This window comes from Vanellus vanellus, assembly GCF_965231255.1.
Source record: "Vanellus vanellus genome assembly, chromosome: 8".
Lineage (NCBI taxonomy): Eukaryota > Metazoa > Chordata > Aves > Charadriiformes > Charadriidae > Vanellus > Vanellus vanellus.
The window spans coordinates 12,653,993-12,673,966 of NC_138913.1; the positions used below are offsets into that span (position 1 = coordinate 12,653,993).

The following is a 19,974-nucleotide window of genomic DNA, read 5'->3' on the forward strand; positions in this document are numbered from 1 at the left end:
GACGTCCATCATGGACCCTCTCCCTAAAGAGGGGAGCGCAGACCCGCTCAGAGACACCGCTCTGGGCAGGTCCTCTTTTTAGGGGAGTTTTGCAAAGCCCAGCCCTGAAAAACTTTGTCCAAGGGCTTTGCCCTGAGCCAGCTCAGTTATGGGGGGAGGGAACGAACAACCCCCAGAGCCCACAGCACCTGATGAGGGGGGACCCACCTTGTGGGGCGGCGAGCCGACGCCGGAGCCCAGCGGCACTGGGGCACCCCGGGGAACGCTGCGCCAAGGCGGCCCCAGGGAGGCGAGTGCGTGGGGAAGCGCCAGCGCCGGGCTCTGCCCCGGCCTGCCCTGCCCAGACAGCCCAGCCCCGGCACGGCCTCCGGCCCACGGCTGGCGGCAGAGACGCTGCCCCTGCCCGGGCTCCTCCGGCCACCTACAACCCACCCCCCTGCAGCGTGCAAGAGCAGGTGAGGGGTTCGACCACGCCAGGAGAAGCTGAGCAGAGTCCTCCTGGCGAGGTGGGATCCTCACCTAGGCTGTCGGCACCACCTTACCAGGTTTAACTTAAAATATGTTATTAAAAAACAACCCAAAACCAGAAAGGACCAAAGGGTCCCGAGTGTTTGGGACGCAGCCCGCCGAGCACCCGGTGGGCAGAAGCTCCCCACACCTCACCGCTGCTCTGGGTTTCGGCAGCAGCACGACACCCCGAGGCGCAGGGCCGGCCCCGGAGGACAAGGATCCTCTGTTCAGCGCCGGAGCTCCCACGAGCCCGGGGAAGAGGAAGAGCAGAGCAAAGCCGCCTTTTTCTCCAGGAAAAGAACCTTCCCCCGGCTTCCGCTGCGGTTTGGGACAGTTCAACAGCACCGGGCACCCACTCGCACCAGATCCCGCTGCCTGCTCTGCCCTGGCAGGCAGGAGCTGGGGCGGGGGGGGGGGAAGTCGGGCACGCTGCCGGCTGGGGGCTCAGCAGCCCCGCAGTGCCCGGGCACGACGGCAGCACCGGCAGCCCGCAGTGCTGCAGGGCACGGTGCCAGCAGCGCCCGGTGAGGCGCAGCGGGTACACGCAGATGCTGACCCGGGCAGTGCCGCAGTGCCAAACCCCAAACCCCTCCTGCCCCTTTGCCTTGTCCCCCTGCCCGGTGATAAGGGGGGGGTGGGGATCGCGCCCCGCTCCTCACCTCCGTGGTGCTCACTGTCACCGCATCCCGCGCTGGGTCTGTAGTGTCACCGCAGGGAGAGGACGGGCACGGCGGTGCTCTGGACAGCCGGCATGCCAGGCGGGATGCTCTCCACCTGCTGGGGCGGGGTGTGCCGATCGACGCCCACCGATGGGTACCGGGTGGGATCCCCCGGTGGGACGGTGGACACCGGGTGCGGCCTCACACCCGGGCGGCCCTCCTGCGGCTCTGGCGGTGTGCCGGGGTCCGGGTGCCGGGGGTGCCACCAGGGTGCTCCTGCTCCCCGGTGTAGAGCTCGCCCTCCTCCTGCACCCCGCCCCGGGCCTCCCCCTCCTCCTGCCGGCCCCGCCGCACCCACCAGCGGGCCCGGCCCGGGGGGGTCACCTCCCGCCGCCCCCCACCCCGCTCCTGCTGCGCCCTCCGGCTCAGACCCTGCTCCTGCCCGGCTTTGGAGCCGTGCTCTTGCACCCCCCGCACCGCTCCCCGCGCCCGCCGCGGGGGCTGCGCCCCGGGGCTGCCCCCTGCCTCTCCCGCCGCCGCTTCCTCCGCGCTCCGCGCCCTCCGCCGCGCCCGGGCCGCCCCTCGTTCCCGGGGCCGCCGCGGCTCAGCACCCGGCTTAGGGCTACCGACGGCGGTGACCGGCCCGGGCCGTTCGCCCCACTCCTGCAGGCCCGTCCGCTCCCCCAGCGGCACCCAGTGCCACCGGCCCGCCCCCCCGCCGCCGCCGCCGCCGCCCCCCGGTTCCCCGCCGCCTCCGGTCACCAGCTCCTGACCGCGGGGCAGCGCCCCCAACCCCGCCTCCTGCACCCCCCGGGAGAAGCCCCCTTCCTCCTGCACCCCCGGGGCCACCCCACCGCCCTCCGGCACCCCCGGGCTCAGCCCCCCGCCCTCCGGCACCCCCGGGGCCCCGCTCGCCCCCTGCCCCCGGATGGTGCACGCGGTCCCGGCCCTCGCCCCGGCCCCGCACTCTGGGGGAGCCCCCCCTCCGGGGCCGCCCCCCCCCCCCCGAGCCGCGCCGCTGAGCCCCGGCTCCGCCGCCGCCTGCCCCCCCTCGCCGGCGCGAGCTCCCGGGGCGGCGCGCGCCCGCCCGGCCCCGCTCTTAAAGGCGCCGCGTCGCCGCTTTACGTAACGGCGGGGGGGGGGCGGGGGGGTTGGGGACGGACGGAGAGAGCGGGGACGGACGGACGGACGGACGGACGGGTGAGGGAGGGAGGGAGGGAGGAGTGGGGCGCGGGGATGGACAGACGGACAAACTCACCGCGGGGCAGCGCCCGGCCCCGGGAGAGCTCCACCGCAGGGACCGGGAGGAGACGGGACACAGGGCACGGGCTTGTTCCCGAATTCTTGATCTCGGTTGGGTGGCGAGAGGGGCTGCATCCCCCTCTCTCCCGTCCCCCCCCGCAGCCCCGTCGGGGCCGGCTGTGCCCGGTTGCAGTGGAGCTCGGGGCAGCCCTGGCCCTGCCTCTCTCGGAGAGCCCTGCCAGGTTTGGGTAGGGAGATGCGGGAAACAACCTGTTTCCAACAAATCAATCATCCCTGTTGGAAGAGGAGGCACCGGAGCTACCCTAGGACAGCCCGTAAGGAGTGAGCAGGGCTCCCGGATAAGCTGCCCCCTGCCCCAAATGGTGCATCTTCCCGGGATACAGTAAAGCAGGAGGCGAGACTGGCACCAGAAAAGCTGAGCCTGTTTAAAATGCAAAGCCCCAAACCAGTGCAGTCTCACCTGAGCTGACCTCTGGGGACAGGGATGCAGCTCCCGCTCTGTCAGAGCTCTCTGGGGCTCTCAGCAGAAACCAAATATCAATCTGTGCCTTGACGCTCCCCCCTGCCAGGGTGATAAGGGGCAGGGACAAGGCAGGGGACAGCTCACGCTGACCACCCACAGCCCTGCCCCACCACTTTCCTAGCAGCAGACACCTGCAAAACTGGGGCCTATGAGAAGTGTGACACTTCATCCTCCTCCCACCATCCACCTCAATACCACAGGCTGAGAGGCAGCAAGGCAGGTCACAGCCATGAAGGTGTTTTGGGGGGTAGAGACCTCATCCCAGTCTGTGGTGAGGCAGGATTCAGAGTCAAGCAGCACAGTGAAGTTTGGACTTGCTATTGAAAGTCAACAAGGTGGAACTGGAGCTGCCAGCCTTGGTGAGGCAAGAGAACAGCCTCCTTCCAGCTGCCCGAGTTCACCTGTGGCCACAACAGCATCATGGCTTTGCAATAACCCACGAGAGGAGTTGCATATTCAAGCTTTAAAACTTTATTCAAGCAGACAGCAGGTAACCCAGAAACACAGTTTAGCACCCCACACCAGTCAGATGCCAAGGCATCCCACCATCCCAGTAGTCGCGGTTGCATTGCCCAGTCAGGCTTTGTCTTTCTCTGCTGGCTGTAAAGCGCATGATTAAGTCTGACATCAAGATGCATGCAAACACTACAGTGAGGACTCCCAGACAGCAGCTCTTAAATGCCATCCAGAGAAGTGTCACTAGGAAACAGTAACACAGACAGGGTTGTACACAGGCCTCAGAGAGCAGGGTAGTTAAAGAAGAGCAAGGAGTTGTACAAGCCTGGGCATCTGGCTTCCAGAAAGAGCGATGGAAATCCAGCCCTCCAAGTTGGTGAGCACCAAGCTCAGGAACTAGGCTGAGGGTTTGTCCTTGCCCACTCCTGGCGGAGGCCCGGGTCTCTGCACCAGCTGAAGTGTTCTTTTACCCTCAAGGACTACTGCCGGGGCTCAGGTCACTCGCTCGCTCACTTTAGGTTTAAATGCCAGATCAAACTGTTTGCAGAGTAGGGGGCTGGCCACAGCCAGCCAGCTGCTTTTTAGGAACAGGCAGTAGAGTTCAGCAGGTGTCAAACAGCAGCAGCGTTCAGTTTCAGGTCAGGGAGCAGAGGGGCACAATGAGAAAGATGCCACCCATTTCTCCCCCTCTGCACATCACCCAGGTGGCAAGACTGGAGTTTCCAGCGAGACCTGGGGACCAAGCAGCTTCCCATGCGTGCACACCAGCATCCACCCAGTGCCAAAGCAGGCCAGTCTCTTAAGTAGTATGCACACCCACCTAGAGCGGTGGACCAGAGTCCTCCAGACAGCAGTCAGCCCCAAGGCCTACATTCACCTTTAATTCCCCAAGTCTTTGTAACTTCCTTTGAAGGAAGTTTACTAAATCACAGAGCACACAGTCTAACTAGCCTAGTTTCCACTAAACATTCAAGCACCAGTCCCCCGACTGGAGGCAGAAAGCCACTTCAAGACAGCACAGCTATTTGAAACAGTTCAGCCTACGGAGAAGGTAGAGTCTAAGGAAGTACATAACAGACCAACGTTTATATCCGCATCACCACAGGAGAGTGAAAAAAATAGGATTGCAGGAAATTGATCCATGTTAGATACTAACCATCAAGCTTCGCAGATGACATTGCATGATAAGCATAGAACAATTATGGGAAACACTGTCCCCGATAATTACGTACACCCATAGTGCAACATATGGAGGTCACTGCCTCCGATATAACACTGTGGTAGGCAAAAACTACCTTGTTCTTTACACATTATGGAAGACACTGCCCCCGATAATGTCAGTTAGGTTTCATGATACATAAGGTACTGGAAGTTTGCGGGAAGCTGCCATTAAAAAAAAAAAAAATTAAAAAAAATTGGGCCAATGCCAAATCTGAGGTACAAGAAGTTTGTTTTTTTGTTGCCATAGGTGAAGCTGGGGCTACATAGCGAGCCCCTCCACCAGAGCTGGGAAGGAAGCCGTGCTCCTCATGTGAGCACACAGCATCCAGAAAGGATGGGGTGGGAGAGGGAGTCTGAAGCCCAGAGGCACAGACACCACAGGGAAGCCGAATTTCTAGTATTTGAGTTTCCACTCAGGTTTTCAGCATGTTAAGGATCATTTTGGAGCCCAACCTGGAGACTTGCTACCAGGTTTACACCTCCGTGTTTCTTCCAGAGGGGTGTTTTTGCCACAGAAAGCTTAATTGCTAGTTTTCAGAGATTGTTTTTGGAGGGGCCTGTTTAGATTATTTTAAATGCAAAGTTCCAGTATCATGTTTGATTGTAATAGCAGATGCTGCTTTATTCAAAAACGACAGTATAACTGTCATAATTATGGAAGGCACTGCTTCCGATAATTATCTTCTATAAAAAAACACACCATTTATAGTGAACGCTGTCACTGATAAATAAATAAACAAATAAATATCTCAGTGCCAAACAAGAGCCATCCTGCAAAATGGCATCAGTCAAACAGGATTTGGCCAGCAAGAGACTCGATTTCACAAAAGGCCCCAGAGCAGCAAGGTCTGAAGTGTCATTCTAGAGCCATTTCTCAATGCTGCAGGACTTGCTGAGGTGCTAGCTAAGGATATAAAGGGGGCGTTAGATAATCTTTGGGTCGTTTTCCCTGGGTATTGAGACCTGCCTTAGCAGACGCAAGCCTCCAAGATATCATTGGGACCCTGCTGTTGAGTAAAGGCAGGCCAGACACTTCAGAGCTTGCTGATAATCCAGCGCTTGTGGGCTGTTACTATGTTGTTTTATTTTTGAACTACAGGTTGGTCTCTGCAGTTCCCTGCCAGCAAAGGGATCTACATTACAAGTGTTAAGAGGAATCCGTTCCCTGTTTTGTCATAGAATTAGGGGGCCAACAATTAAAACCCTAAATAGATGAGGTACCTCCCCACTGAAGGTACCAGTTCAGGAGTCACCTGAGCTGTTAGTTCTCAAGTACACTGGAGAGCAAGCCCCACAAGCAGCTGTACGTGACCGGTTTAGACTGTGGTCAGATGGGAGCCTGGTCAGAGGAGATGTCATGGTAATCTTAGTACCTGCTTTAAAATTGCCTCCTGTGAATTTGTCAAGGTGAGATTTAAATTTTATGCTCAGCTTTGGTCAAAAAAGATTTGTTGCCAGAAAATCTACAGAAGAGTAATGCCATGTTAGGGAGTGGGTTTCCCTAATCCTGTACCTTAACCAGGTGTTTGCCGTGTCTAGAATTCATTGTCTGTATCCCAGATATCACCCACTAAGGCATTGGCAGCTCCTTTAATGGTCCAGGTTGCCAGGGCCAGCTGCTCCTTCAGCATGTTCACGTCCACGCTGTCCCTGCTGGTTCTCAGCAGGTGTAGGTTCTCCAGCAGACTCTGCAGGGTGTGGGAGCCTTTGCCGAAGAAGATGTGGCGAAAGGGAGCATCTTTTGGTGAGAGGTATGGGGAGAGGAAGTCATACTCCACCTGTAGTAGAGGTGCAAATCTAGGGTTATATTCTCACCTCTCAAGTTTTTCTTTCCTAATCTGCCCCATCATGAGCTCCCAACCTCTGATCCTCACCCAGCCCTTTCCCACAGGGGCTCTGCAAGGGCCAGACCCTCTCCTGACAGCAAGCACAGAAGACAAAGCACATTGACACTACGTAAGCGGAAGAGATACCAGTCTGCACAGTGCCCATGGCTCCTAAGGAAGCGTCCCATCCCAGCCAGCACTCTCTTCCTTCATGAAGAAAGGAAAACCAGTTGTAAATACCCACCTTCATGATCCTGTCATTCAGGGCTCTGCGGATGATCCTGTTTTCCCTGTCACTGTTTGCGATGTCTCTTCTCAGTGCATCTGTAGCTCGCTGGAAGTCACCACGGGCAAAAAACAGCCAGTTCAAGGTCAATCCCAGCGCCTGTGAGGGAGGAGCTGTTAGCAAACCTGATTTTCTTCTTTTGCTGCTCTCTTACCATGTAAAAGCTTTGGGTTTCTTTTTTTTGCCAGTTTAACCAAGCAGCAGAGCAAGTTCCTGGCAGGCTCTTCTAAGGTCACTGAGCTTTCCCCACCCAGTTTCTTATTGGCTTTCAGCAGAGGTGCAAATGAGATGCAAAGTGCTATGAATGATAACCAGAGGAGAAACCATCCACATCCAGCTCAAGAGCTTACCGCAGCCAGATTAGCCAAATCTGTCTGCCACAGCTACTCTGCCTGCGCTGCTCTATACAGAACATTGGTTGAGGTCACATGTTGCTACACTCCCATGCCCAAAGGAGGAAGGTGTCCACCCTGTTGTATCCAATGGCAGCACAGCCTTATTGGCATATGGCTCAATAACAGCCTACAGGGATTCAATGCACTTGGAACCTTTCTTACCTTCACATCCCGATCGTAGGGCAAAAACTTCTCCTGGAACGCTAGCAATTCTTCACCGTATCTCTCAAAGTCCAGGAAGAGCTCGTGATCGTGGGTCAGCCTGAGAGCTATTTGTCCAGCAACTTCTGCAGCAGCACGCATAAGAGCATACAAGTTGTCAGTCATCTTCAGGTTCTCCACAGTGTCCTGAGTAGTGCCCAAGAAGGGATATTCCTTATCTTTCTGCAAGAAAGAAGGCATTGAAGTTAGGCAAGAGTGCTTCTCCAGCTAGGATTTTTCACCTCCCACTACAGTTTGCTTGCTACCTCCACCACATTCCATCTCCTTGTGCTGCTGAGACTTGCGTGGCAAAACTTAGAAGGACAGGGGAAGGGAGTAGAGCTCCTGCATCTCATCCCTCACAGTTTCCAAGGATCAGAAGGACGCTCTGCTAGTTTGTTAGACTCAAAACCATATAGACTTTCCCCCCGCCCTCAGAGCTCACTGCAGAAGTGCGGGAAGGCAAACCCCAGCACCCAGTTTGGTACGTGCCAGCAACACCCTCCAACCCTTCTCAGCAGGATAACTCAAGTTTTCCTGTGGAACAAATCTGACACTAACAAAATCCAAGCATTCATAAGCAGAAGAAGCTGTTATCAGAAAGGCTCCCAGCTGCACACCTGCAGTAACAGAGCAGGCTGTGTAGCTGATGCCGTTTTTGCCAGTCCCAAGCTGCAGCAGCAGACCTGGGCAGTCTGAGTTAGTACTTGCTCTGGCCAATGGTACTGCTTTCCCAATGCACTTTGCTTGCTGACCAGCAGGCTGTAGTAGCAGTCTTTCGCTGAAGCAGCTAAAGTTTGACATCTTTTTAGTGCTTTTAGCTTCTGAATCACTGACATTTGAGCCTCCAGAAGAGGAAGTGCCCCCTCTCTCAACAAAACATGAGTGCTCAGGACCCTGGAACAGAGACTGTAGGCCAACCATACCCCAGGAACAGCCTTCACAGCTAGTACTGCCACAGCCACCAGGTCCAGAGGTGACATCTCCTCCCCCAGGGAGGCTTTTGCATGGACAATGAGCTTGGGACAGCACCTTGTGCTCTGCCACATGGGAGAGCAGATATCCTTACAGTACCTTCCACCGAATGAGTATACCAGGCAGGCAGACAATACTTACATCGCAGAAACCAAAGGAAACCACGGGGATTCCCGAGTAGGCCAGAAAAGGAAACGCTGCATTATCCAGACCAAGTGGAACACTGCAAAAGACAAGTTTTGAGTAGTTACTAACTGGTTTGGACATCCCAGGAGAAAAGCTACAAGCCCTAGAGTTGAAGCTCTGAGACAACTGGACTACCCTGTCTAGACAAGACTAGTTTTGGCAAGGAGTCCCAGCCAAGTGCCACGGGCTGCTTGCCCATTTCCGGCCACCAGTCTTTGTACAAGGCTGTTCTTGCCCTACAAAAAGGTTTCTGGGCTGCCTACAGGCAGCTTGGGGCAACACTAAGCACCACTAGTGTTGTACTGTTCATGCTTGCCTGGCTCCTGATCCCTGAGCCCACCCCAGACAGCGGTATGACACTCCAGCACAAAGAGCAGAACCCATTTAGTTTGTTCCTTTATGGAGATTTGCTTTCCCAAAGAGCAGGATGACAATACTTACACTGTTTTTACCCAGTCAGAGCCAACTCTGTCATACAGGGTTTCCGAATTCTTTGTTGGGTCCTTCACCTGCACAGAGACAACAATCACTGCACTCATTCTGACCTCTGCTTGGGCTTCCAGGTCCATCCTGGAGTTTGCATTGCTGTGCAGATGCCAGAGTCAGGTCTGCTCCCCCGACCTTTCTCCACACAGGCACAGTTCATGCCAGACGGGCATTCAGCTCCCACTGAACTGTGGCATTTGCTGATTTTAGATTCCACATACAAGAACTGCAATTCCCACTTTAGACAAGGCCCTCCAGAGTATCTCAGCCCTTTCTCCTAACCAGGGTTTTCTCCTCAGAAGGTGCCAGCTGGGGAAAGTGACCCACCACAGCTCTGGCTGCTTTCAGTTCCTCCTTAAAACCAGACACCTTGATTAGCCCAACACCCTTCAACTCACCCCCTTCATAGTTTTCTCCAGCAATGTGTACAGCAATGGGCTAGCAGAAATCTTCACATGGTTGAAGCCTGCAAAAATGAAAGGGTGCTCGACATGTTGGCACAGTTAACCACTACTGCTAGAGCTGCTCAGGCCTGTGACTGAGCAACAACTGATCTACAACTTGTTGCCAAAGGATCTCCAACAGACACAAGACTGGACTTGTGGGACCTGTAGTCTGGCTGCTCATGCCATCCAGGAGCTGCCACGCTCAAAGGAAAGTCCCCCTCAACTTTCAAACCCTTCCACATTAGTGCTCCCCTCAACCTGCTGCTTTTATGGGATGCCTTCTCCCTTTATTGGGAAGGGAGTTTTTTTACACCACAGCAGCTGTAAAAAAATACCCTCCAAGAAGTGTATTCATGCAAGTGCCCTTTTGGCTGGGCCTCAAGACTGTACTGGGACCTAGTAGAGCTGCCTCCTGGCTCAGGCTGTAGCAACCTCCCAGCTTCAAGGACAAGTCTTCAGCCAAACACCCAGTAGCAACCTTTGACACAGTCCCCATTCCTGGAGGTTAAGGGATGCCTGTCAAGCTATTCTGGTCCCACTCAGTTTCAAGAAATTTAAGAGTAGTGTAGCAGGTTACCTAGGACTGCAGCATCCAAGTTAATGTAAGTGAAGACTTTCGCATGCAGTGTGGCAGAGTACCCCTAGAACAAAACAAGTATTTTAAGATGAGCAGTACAACACCAGGTTTAGTCCACAGGAACGGGATATCACAACTGCACAGTCATCGTGCAGAAGTCTATCAAAGAAACAGTACCTCCAGCCATTCAGTAGCACCCACAGCTCCATATTCTCCTGCACTCCAGCTAGCGAAGATGATGCTGCGCCTTGGTTTGTAGCCCTCTGCAAAGAGAGAGAGGCTGAGATGTCTGTGCTTCCCCCAGAGATGTACATTAGCACTGAGGGCCTGGGTTGATGAATCATCTGCTCCTCAGACAGCGCTGAAGAATTCTGGCTGCTGCAGACAAACGCGCACACCAGTGGCTGCATGGACACTGTACCCTGCCCCCCATGCTGCAGAGCTGTGTAAGAAAACGATGCTGTCTGCAATTCCCTCCTTTTTTGTTTAGCTGCCTGCACCCACAATTAACCCTGGAGACAAGAGCACTCACACTAAGTGCCACTGTGCAGCCCCCACTGCTCCAGCTGGTCAGCTACTTCAGTATTTTCCCCATCTTCAGGCCTGGCTGTCCAACAGACAGCTCAAGTTTGAGATTTGCACTGTTTTGTTATTCAAGGACATTCTTGCATGCAAGCCATACCAGATACAAGCAGGCAGTCCTTCGGAAGCAAGTGCTCACTGCAGACAAATTGTCTATGTTGGACAAGCAATAGCACCTCAGGAAGCGTTGTCAGATTCCCTATGCCTTCCTAAAAGATTATTTTGCAACTGGGCTCTCCAATGTTAACACACATAGAGCTAAACCCGCATTACCTCCCACCCCCATGCTTTTGCACACAAATATTTACCATTTTTCACCATGTCTGAGATCACACGGGCAAGTTCCAACAACATGGCAGTTCCAACACCAGCCTTGGCTGCTCCTGGGCCCCAGGAGTCTCTCTGGGCTCCGATCACAACATACCGATCTACAAGGGAGACATCAAGATCTGAGCTGCAAGCTTCAGGTTGCAAACACCATTTATCAAAAAAGCAGCTTTGAGCTTCTGTACTAGGAACAGAGTACGGAGTCTGACCCTTGAATCTGGCACCCTGCTTGCTTTCATTTAGCCTTTCCCTGGCAGCATGGTTCAGCTTTTTCCTTGACCCTTAGTGAAGGGTCTTGGTTCTGCTGAGAAAGTGTGTCTCTGTGGCTGGGAGCAGCTGTCATGTTCTGATAATCACAAAAGAGGAAGGGTTCCCTTCAAGACTGAGCCACAAGGCAGTTGTTGTTACCTGGTTCTTCAAATCCCTTGATAGCACCAAAGATGTTCAGAATCTTCCTGTCCACCATAACGTTGTTCACGCTCAGTTTCACTGTCATCTTGCTCGTGCTGTTCAGCATCACCTTACATCCCACGACCCCACCTTTCCACTCCAGAATGCATTCTTCTCCATGCATTTTACTGAGGGAAAAGGAGAGAGCCTTTGAACTCATCCAGCTCTGACCTCATTTAGCTAATCTGTTAAAAAAGCAAGCCTGCAACTGCAGGTGCAGCCTTGTTCAGGGCCTGTTCATGAAACAGCTTGCAGTCCTGTCCCACTGACTATGCAGGGAGAGGTAGGATGCAGAAGCCAAGAGGAATCCAACACTGGATTAAGATTAGTCTTTAAGACATGAGACATGGACACAAATGACATGTCTCCAGCCAGTTCCAATAAGCGCTCCCTGTGATACACAGCAGAGACCAGCAGAGAGCTCCCTGGGCTCACAGCACCTCAACACCATCCTCACCCCTGCAAGAGGGCCACAGCAGCCTAGCCCACAAGCCAGGAGAAACAGTTACCTGAAGAGCTTGCCTACTGCTTTGCTAGAGATAGTCTGAACAGCAATGCGAGGTAATCCAGAAGATTCCACTGGTGGGAACTGGGTGTGGTTGAAAGAAGGGAAGCCTGGGGTGAAAGGGTCTCCAGTTCCAAGATGGGCCTGTGAAAAGCAAGAAAATTCCTCAAGTCTCAGAGAAGCCCAACAGTTTCCTTCTATACAAGGGCACAAAGCACTGCTGAGCCAGAGGCCTGCAGAAGGACTGTAGCAGTCTGCAGTCCACAGTGACAGAGGTTCAAGAGAACAAAGAGGAGAGCCGGTTGCATACTCACATGTCCAAAGGGGACAAGCATATCTGTGTTCTCATAATCAGAGGGGTCCAGGTACATCAGGACACCAACTGCTCCTGCCTCTTGAGCGTTTGCAACCTGAAGCAAAGAACATTAACATTTGCACTGAAGAAAGGGCAGTTAAGGCATGTAGATGGAGCAACAGTGTGAAGGGTTGTGCTCCTCAACACCCAACTCCACAACAGATTTTTAACAGCAACCCTATAGTGACAGGTACACAAAGAAGCTGAACACTAGCAGCTTAATCCTACTCCAGGCAGAGTGTGTCTAACACCCTTTTGAACGGTTAGGACACTCCACAGATAGTGTCTCACCCTACAATTCCTTCAGCTCATCCTTGCTCCTCAGAGCAGCTTAGAAGACATTATTTAATTTTGCTTATGCTCCATCTGTTTTTCCAAGATTAGGTTAGTCTCAAGTCAAGGCCACTGGAGGCTCATCTTCACATGAAAAACAGAGGCAGAGTGGGCTAGTCACATCCCTGTTTAATACACCTACAATCCAGCTGCCTCCAGTATGTCACCAGTACAAACACTCTTGCAAGGCTAGACACCAGTTTGAAAAGTGGGAAGGAGACCGGAGAACCAGCAAGCACCTCTTGTGGAAGCATTTTTCAGCTCTGCTGTGTCTGTGGTGCATGCAGATAGGCAGAGTCTGACTGGAAAGAGTCCTATGGCCCAGCATCCCCAGGAGCACCCATCTGAGGGGCAGCTCTGGGTCAGAGCTAGAACAGGCTTGCACACAGAAGGACTTGGATCCTTTAGGCTGTTTGGCTATTTGGTTCTACTCGCTACAGCAGGAACTCTACAAAAACATGCAAGGCAGCTGACCGGGCATGCAGTGCCAGCACCTTCACTGAACAATCAGCAAGGGCCCAAGTGAGACACTCCAGCCAAGCTTTGCAAGTATCCAGCTGGAGTAGCAAGAGGTGCTCTGGAGGCAACGCTGTTCTTCTAGCAGCCCTACTGCTGCATTTGGCAATACCAGCCAGCTCTGCGCACTGTAGCCCCCAGGCTGCCTCACAGCTCCATCACTCCAGATACTTGGCTGTCCCACCAAAACTGCCAGAGGCCAAGAAGAATGCCACCATGAACAGTAACCAGCTCTGTTCAGTCTTGGTGTCCAGACCTGCACGCAGAGGCTTAATGCAAACAAGCAAGACCAGACCTGCAGGGACAAGCCTACATACACAAGTTCTAGAGACCTCAACTGAGGCATAGATGTGTGTCTTCAAGAGGAGGAAGCATAGCTTCCTGCTGCCAAGTTTGGCCTGGCTTTGGGGCACAAACTGCTTACCTTCTCAGCAAGGGTTATTTTTCCAGCTCTGAAGATGATTATAGTTTCATTCAGGGAAACACCTGGCTTCTGTATCTTCTGAAAATCAGCTTTCCGTCCATAGTTCACGTAGACTGGTTTGCCCTGGAACAGAAACAGTGGTTATAAATGCAGCAGTTCTGTGTTAGTAAGACACTTGAAACAGCCTACAGTCACAGCAACAGTGACGCTCGTTAACAGCTCAGCAATGTAAACTCTGATCACATGCAACATGCCTGTTGGAGCAGCACTCTGTCAAGGTACCTGGCTGGATCCCGGCAGAGAAGTTTAAAGTTACTTCTGCAAGATGCAGAAGTAACAAAACCACATGGACCAACTCCTCACCCCACTGTTGTCCCCCCATCCCCATGTTCCCCCTCCCCCCCAGCTCTCTAACCGGGAAGGTGTTTATATACTCCATATCTTGAAGGGACATATTTTGGACATTGCCATCTGCTAAGTGTGTAAGCACATTTCCAGGATCTTAGAATCACTTACAACAACAGAACCACTCTTGCTATATGCCACATACGCATCAGGACTCTCCAGTTTCTCTTCTTTACCGTCTTCCAGAATAGACACTGTGTTGTTGCTACTGTTGAATGTAAAGAGACAGTGTTATGTTCTTTCCTACATAAACTTCATATTTACCTAGCTCCCACATTTCAGTCTGTGCCCTAACAATTCTGATCAAGTCAACGCAGAGCCTGAGACAGACAGACTCATCCCAGTCTTGCACATCTGTGCAAGAATCTCTGGTATTGTTCAGAGACATTAATAAAGGCTAATTTATGAGACAAGTAGCAGAAAGAATCTGTGCTTCCAAGTGTCTTAGTACCAAGTAAGACATAAGGGTATGAGCTGTCAGCCAACAAAATGCCTGCCAATACCGTCCTGAGATACTATAGGAGCCACTGCCAGGGCTGCAACAGCTGTCCGGGTGACAAGAGAGAGTTGCCCATGCTAGCAGTTTTAGACACAGGGAATCTGCTCTTCAGCTGAGTTTTCACTCAAGTTTGTTTCCTCTCCACTTCCTAGGCATGCTTTGAGGAAATAGCTGTCCCAGGAAAAAATCCAGAAGGTTGCTACCATACCCTCTGGATTTAGAAAGCCCGAGAAGAGACAGTAGCAGCTATTGCTTGGCTAGATTGAGGCCTTCTTTGGAAAGAGGTAACTGGCTCACACTTTCAGCTGCATTCAGCAGAAATCACGTATTTGCTGAAGCCTACAGGTATCTATGCTGTAAGGAAGAGATCTTGCATCTCTTCATTAACATACCTGCCTTTGACCTGCAGCTTAATGTAGTGCTCATCGTTCCACACTTCATCCAAGAGGAAGCTGGAAAACTGGTCGTGAATGTAGCTGGCAATGGCCTCATCTTCACTCTGGCCAGCTTCAAAAGAGTACTTATTTGCTCTTTGCCTGTAGGTAACAGATGCACAGCTTAGGCTACAGCACCAGGTTGCACTGCAGTGCTCCAGCCTGCAAACTCAAGTTGGATGGGCCATTTAAGCCCATGTTTAACCACATGCCAGCCCACAACATCTTTAAGACCCTTGTTACCTCAAGTTGTCCTGAAGATGTTCAGCTGATAGCTTATTTGTCAACAGCTCTTTGAGCTTAGGCCAGTAGAAGACAAGTGGTCCAGAAACCTCTTCTTCCTCAGTTTCATCATCGTCCGCTAAGTAAGATGTGGTAGGAGTCATCTCACACTTGCCACTTCCATCCAGACACCTGCTAGCCTTCTGCATTCGTCCACGATAACTCAAGTAGCCAATCAGAAACCCTAAGGACAGAACAGGTACTTCTTCGTGCTGCAGAAAGATGACTAAACCAGCCCTGTACCATACAAGTGCATTCAGAGCAGCTTCAGGGTTAATATGCATCTCTGCCCTCACACCATATTTGACAAGCTGGCATACCTAAGGACAGACAGAAGTATGCAGCCTGACATTTTGCATGAGCTAGCATGTTTTAAGGTACACTGTAAATCTATCTTGTGCTTGGCAGAGTCCCTCCAGCACCACTTGGGAAGGAGAATCCTTACTTTAGGCCAGTGACAGTGTTAAAACTCTTGAGAGAAGAGCACCACAAGCTTTACTGATCTGTTGACCCACATCTCTAGAGAAGTGTTAAGAGTTAATTGAGGGGAAACCAGTACACTTGCCACACGAACCAGTTTGCCCTTTAGTTAAGTCACAGTTCCACTGTCAAACTTCACACTTCTTTGTGCCAATTCTGTACCATTAGTCTGAGCTAGACATACTCTGAGTTAGTGACAAGAGGCTGCAGCCTGGATCCAGGCTTTAATTATCTCCTGAAATAATACAGATTCAAATGAACAGCCTCAGATATGCTCAATACCGGGAGTCCACTTCATGTGGTTGCCTCTCACCCTTCCTTACCAATCAAAAGGAGGAGGACAGCTGCGATGAGTAGGAAGCAGAGGTTCTTCCCAACCCTCCGTGGAGGAGGCATGCTGGCATGCAGGTGCTCTGGCCTCCCAATTTCCCCTCCTTCTTCATCATCAGCAGATAGTTTCATCTCCACATGGCTGTTATCTCCATCCATTTGTCGGGCAATGCTGAAGCGTGTGTATGACATCGGCTCACCACCAAACTGTGTTGAAAGACAGCCATATGATGGAAGAGTTTGCTACACCATCCTACAGTCCTTGCAGCCAGCTGTACCTATACTCCAAACCAAATACAGCTTGTTCATCTGAAACTGTGCCAGCGCAGCCTGAGTGTTTGGCTGTCAAGAAGTTGGGCTGGCTCCTTTGAGCACACAGTTAAGACTCAGACCCACTCAGAGTCTATTTAGCATGTTTGCCCTGCACAAGTTCAACGCCACACTGGTCAGTCTCTAGCTTGGAGCCTGTTACAGGTATGACAGAGCTAACGGCAGTTGCATTTCCCATGTGACCCCAGAACAAAGGCTGATTGAAGCAGAAACTCCTGGTCTTAGTCAGGAGTGCGCTGATCTGACCTGAACATTTGCGATTCACACAGAAGGGAACTTTGATCATGACAGAGGAAAGGGAGGGCAACCCCTCTGTGGTTGTGCCTTTGAGCCACATCCACTTTGACGTAAATACTCTCATCCAGTATTTAGATAATCTTGTATTAAACTGCCCCAGGCTACTCTTAAATTACACTATTGATGAGTATTATAAAGCAGCCAGGCCGAAGAGAGATGACCCATGGGAATCCTGCTACCTCAGCTAACATGAAAGCTGAGGATACAGCTCCCACATCCACCAGCCACTGGGACTGTTCAATGGGTCTTTATCAGCACCCAAGCAGAGCAGCTTCCACTCTGGAGCTCACTTTTCTAAGCAGCTGCAATGCACTGTCCAACGGTCCACAGAACTTGCCTGTGCACAAGGCAGTTGCTCAAATTAACAGACAGTTAAATTCAATTCCAGGCGTAGCCAGGCATTGAGCAGAACCACTCAGCTTCCATTAGTGCCGCTGAACTTGCCTGCGGCCACAACTGTGCTAGGGACAGGCAGGAGACTGGCTGAAAGGCCAGAGAAATAGTTTTGGGAGCAACAGTCCTGTAGCCTCTCTCCACTGTACTGGAGAAGCAGCTGGTGGCAAGCTCCCAAGACCTGTTAATCTTGGTAGCTCCCGGCTCACTCTCTAACTACAAGTCAGCAGCTAGAGGTGAAGAGACGGGACATCACGTTGGTTGGTCAAAACTAAACCGATGTCATTTCAGACCCGCAGTTCCATTCTGACCCACACTACCCCCAATAAAGTGGCTGTCTGCTCATGTTTCAGAAAGGCAACACCACAGCCTATCCTAGAAGCCTCCCTGCTCAGCTGCTTGGTATCTTGAATTCCCCTCATACTTTGCAGAGGATATGCCTCAGCCCCATATATCCTCCATGCTTGTTCAGAGACCAAACCATCACATTTGCAGTCCTAGCTTAGGGTCATTTCACAGTCCAAGTTCTCTAGGACCAGCAGGCTTGGCTGAGCAAGCTCTGAGCTACCTCCTCCTGCACAGTTGTTTCAAAACACAGGTCACGTTCAAAGGCTGGACTTGTGGTTGAATTCCCACCGCCAAAGTAATATAATAGAGCACATGTTGATTGTCCTGATAGTCATTTAATCAGCTTCCTCAGCAGCACTTCCTCCTGAAACATTGTTCAAGGCTCACCCCGACTCCTTATCAACATCCTGAGAGACTCAAGACATTGCAGCAGTTAACGATAACCCACCAGTGCTGAACGGCTAAGCCACCTCCTTATCTTGGCTGGCTAGCTACAGTGACTTTTGGCTCACAGCCCACACAGTAGCACCCAATGCTGCTTTGGATTCGCCATCTTCTCCAATACTGACACAGATATTGTTGGACCTTTCCGCTGCAGTATTGTCAGCCCACCAAAAGACAAATGGCACAGGGGGACTGTGTCTTACCAAGTTAGAGATCGCTGCTCTGGCATGGTCCATTGCCTTCTGGATGAGTGCCCACCAACTTCACCAAACCCCTAGAAGTTCAGAACACAACAAGTCAAGTCAAGCTGTTCCCCTGCCACTGCATAAGATGTCCGAGGTCAGTCACTGCCACTAGTGCAATGCTTGTCCATAGATTTTATGTGCGTGCTTCTACATAAGTCACAACTTTGGTGAACCTATGTCAACCTTGAACACGAGCGAGAGGTTCACATACTGCCACGGCAAATATAAGTTTTGATGAACAAAGTGACTCTTTCTGTTGAACTCCAGGGATGGGGGGGAGGGGGTGTGTATATAAATGAGTAATACAGTCTCAAAAGGCTAATTTCAGCCAAAGGTCTTAGTAATGGTAGGGCCACCTCCACTCAGGGAATGCTGGCAAGAGGCACCTGCTCAACCGTGAAAACAGACATCACATATCTAAGGTTCCTGGCATCTGTCTCAATGACAGAAGGGAGACAAGAGTCCGACTGGTAGCCACGAATGGCACAATGCTGTAAGGCAAAGCAGCACCAACTCCTACCCTGCCAAAACACTTCCAACTGCAAGGTCCCTTCTAGATGGCTATATTTTTTGCCACTTTATGAAGGCAATTTCAGTTTTGAACAGTCTCCCAGAATAGCCAAGAGCAACTCTCTAAACAGCAAACTTATCTGAAAGGTAAACGGTAACCGATTTACTTCAGCATTTCTTCTTGAAAAGATGCTTGAAAGAACAAGTGTATTAGTGACTAGGCAGCTTGGGACAGGCATGTAGGTTGGGAGCACGCGACTTGAGCATGCCCTCAAGCAGCGCTACTAGGAAACGGCTTTGAACTGGTCTTCAAGCACACGCGGATTAGCTTTACACCTGGGAGCTCTGCGATATAAGCAGGTTTAATTGGGGGATCAAAGGTTAACGGTGGCCATCCGCTCATTTCACCTTTTGTTTAGGGCGAGAGCAGGCCGAGATGAATCCCCGGCAGCTTTGAGAAGTGACAACCCGAGGCGCAGGCTCCCACCTGGCAGGCAGGGCACAGCGGGGCCCCCCGAAAGCCAGACCACCTAACCCAGGGAAGAGCCGGGGGAGGGCATGGCACCTGGCAGGGGTGGATGCACCCCGGGAGCGCGGCGACCCCCCCGAGCCCACCACCCCGAACCCATCACGGCCCAAACCCCCCCCCACCCCCCCCCGCCAGCCCGGGGGCAGAGCCCGCGCTCCGGGCGCCTCACGGCGGAGGCGCCTTCCCTCCTCCCGCCAAGCGGCCCGGGAGGCGGCCAACAACCCACAATCCCTCAAAAATAAGGTAAAGGAGAGGGTGGTGGCGGGGGGAAGCATAGGAGTAGCCTCCGGCGAGGGGCTGGGCGGCCCCGGTATCGCGGGCAGGGCCCGGCTGCGGGCCGCCAGATAAGCGGGCCGAGCGATACGCCGCCCGCCGAGGACACGTCTCCCCTCCGCCCGGGCCTGCAGCCGCACGCCCGGGCCGCGGGGCTGCCGCCGCAGCGGGGCCTTACGCACCTTCAAGGTCAGGCGGCCATGGCAGCCTCCGCCGCGGCCACGTGCGCGCCCGCCCCGCCGCCGCCGCCGCCAACCGGAGCAGCGGCTGCTGCTGCAGCGGCGGCGCCGGTGCAGCCCCTGCGCCCGCCCTCCCCGCGCCGCCACAACCCCCCGACACCCCTCCTCTCCCCCCCGCCGCGCCTCAAGGCGGCCCCCGCCCGTTCCCGCTCTCTCACCCGCCGCCCCTCCGCTCGCCGCGCCGGGACCCAACTGCCGCACCGGTCACCGCAGCGCCCTTCTACTTCCCCGCTCCGCGTCCCGCCCCCTCACGTCCCGCAGCCAATCAGCGCGCCAAGCGGGGGAACCGCCTTCCGCCAGCTCCGGCCGGGCCGCTGCCGCTGCGGGGAGGGATGGGATGGGATGGGATGGGATGGGATGGGATGGGATGGGATGGGATGGGATGGGATGGGATGGGATGGGATGGGATGGGATGGGATGGGGTGGGATGGGGT

At 53.3% G+C, this 19,974-nt stretch overlaps 1 protein-coding gene across 1 annotated transcript; it reads right to left on the minus strand.

The window, feature by feature from the left end:
• Positions 1-3,417: 3,417 nt before the first annotated feature.
• Positions 3,418-19,865, minus strand: TFRC (transferrin receptor). Its single transcript, XM_082487425.1, has 19 exons — positions 19,699-19,865; positions 17,948-18,018; positions 15,926-16,139; positions 15,084-15,306; positions 14,799-14,942; positions 14,019-14,115; positions 13,503-13,625; positions 12,189-12,284; positions 11,879-12,018; positions 11,328-11,497; positions 10,901-11,020; positions 10,188-10,273; positions 10,011-10,074; positions 9,386-9,453; positions 8,943-9,010; positions 8,457-8,538; positions 7,302-7,523; positions 6,703-6,843; positions 3,418-6,410 (listed from the first exon to the last, which is right to left on the minus strand). The coding sequence occupies exons 2-19, from the start codon at positions 17,978-17,980 to the stop codon at positions 6,168-6,170; spliced, it is 2,334 nt and encodes a 777-aa protein (XP_082343551.1). The 5' UTR covers positions 17,981-18,018; positions 19,699-19,865; the 3' UTR covers positions 3,418-6,167.
• Between the last annotated feature and the right edge of the window lie 109 nt (positions 19,866-19,974).

Bases quoted from the DNA above. Each gene is read 5' to 3' on its own strand.
- TFRC (XM_082487425.1), bottom strand. From the start codon at position 17,980: ATGGACCATGCCAGAGCAGCGATCTCTAACTTG. The intron at 16,140-17,947 runs GTAAGACACAGT...CTTTCAACACAG, and splicing joins GAGCAGCGATCTCTAACTTG to TTTGGTGGTGAGCCGATGTC. The intron at 6,844-7,301 runs GTAAGAAAGGTT...CCTCCCTCACAG, and splicing joins CCTACGATCGGGATGTGAAG to GCGCTGGGATTGACCTTGAA.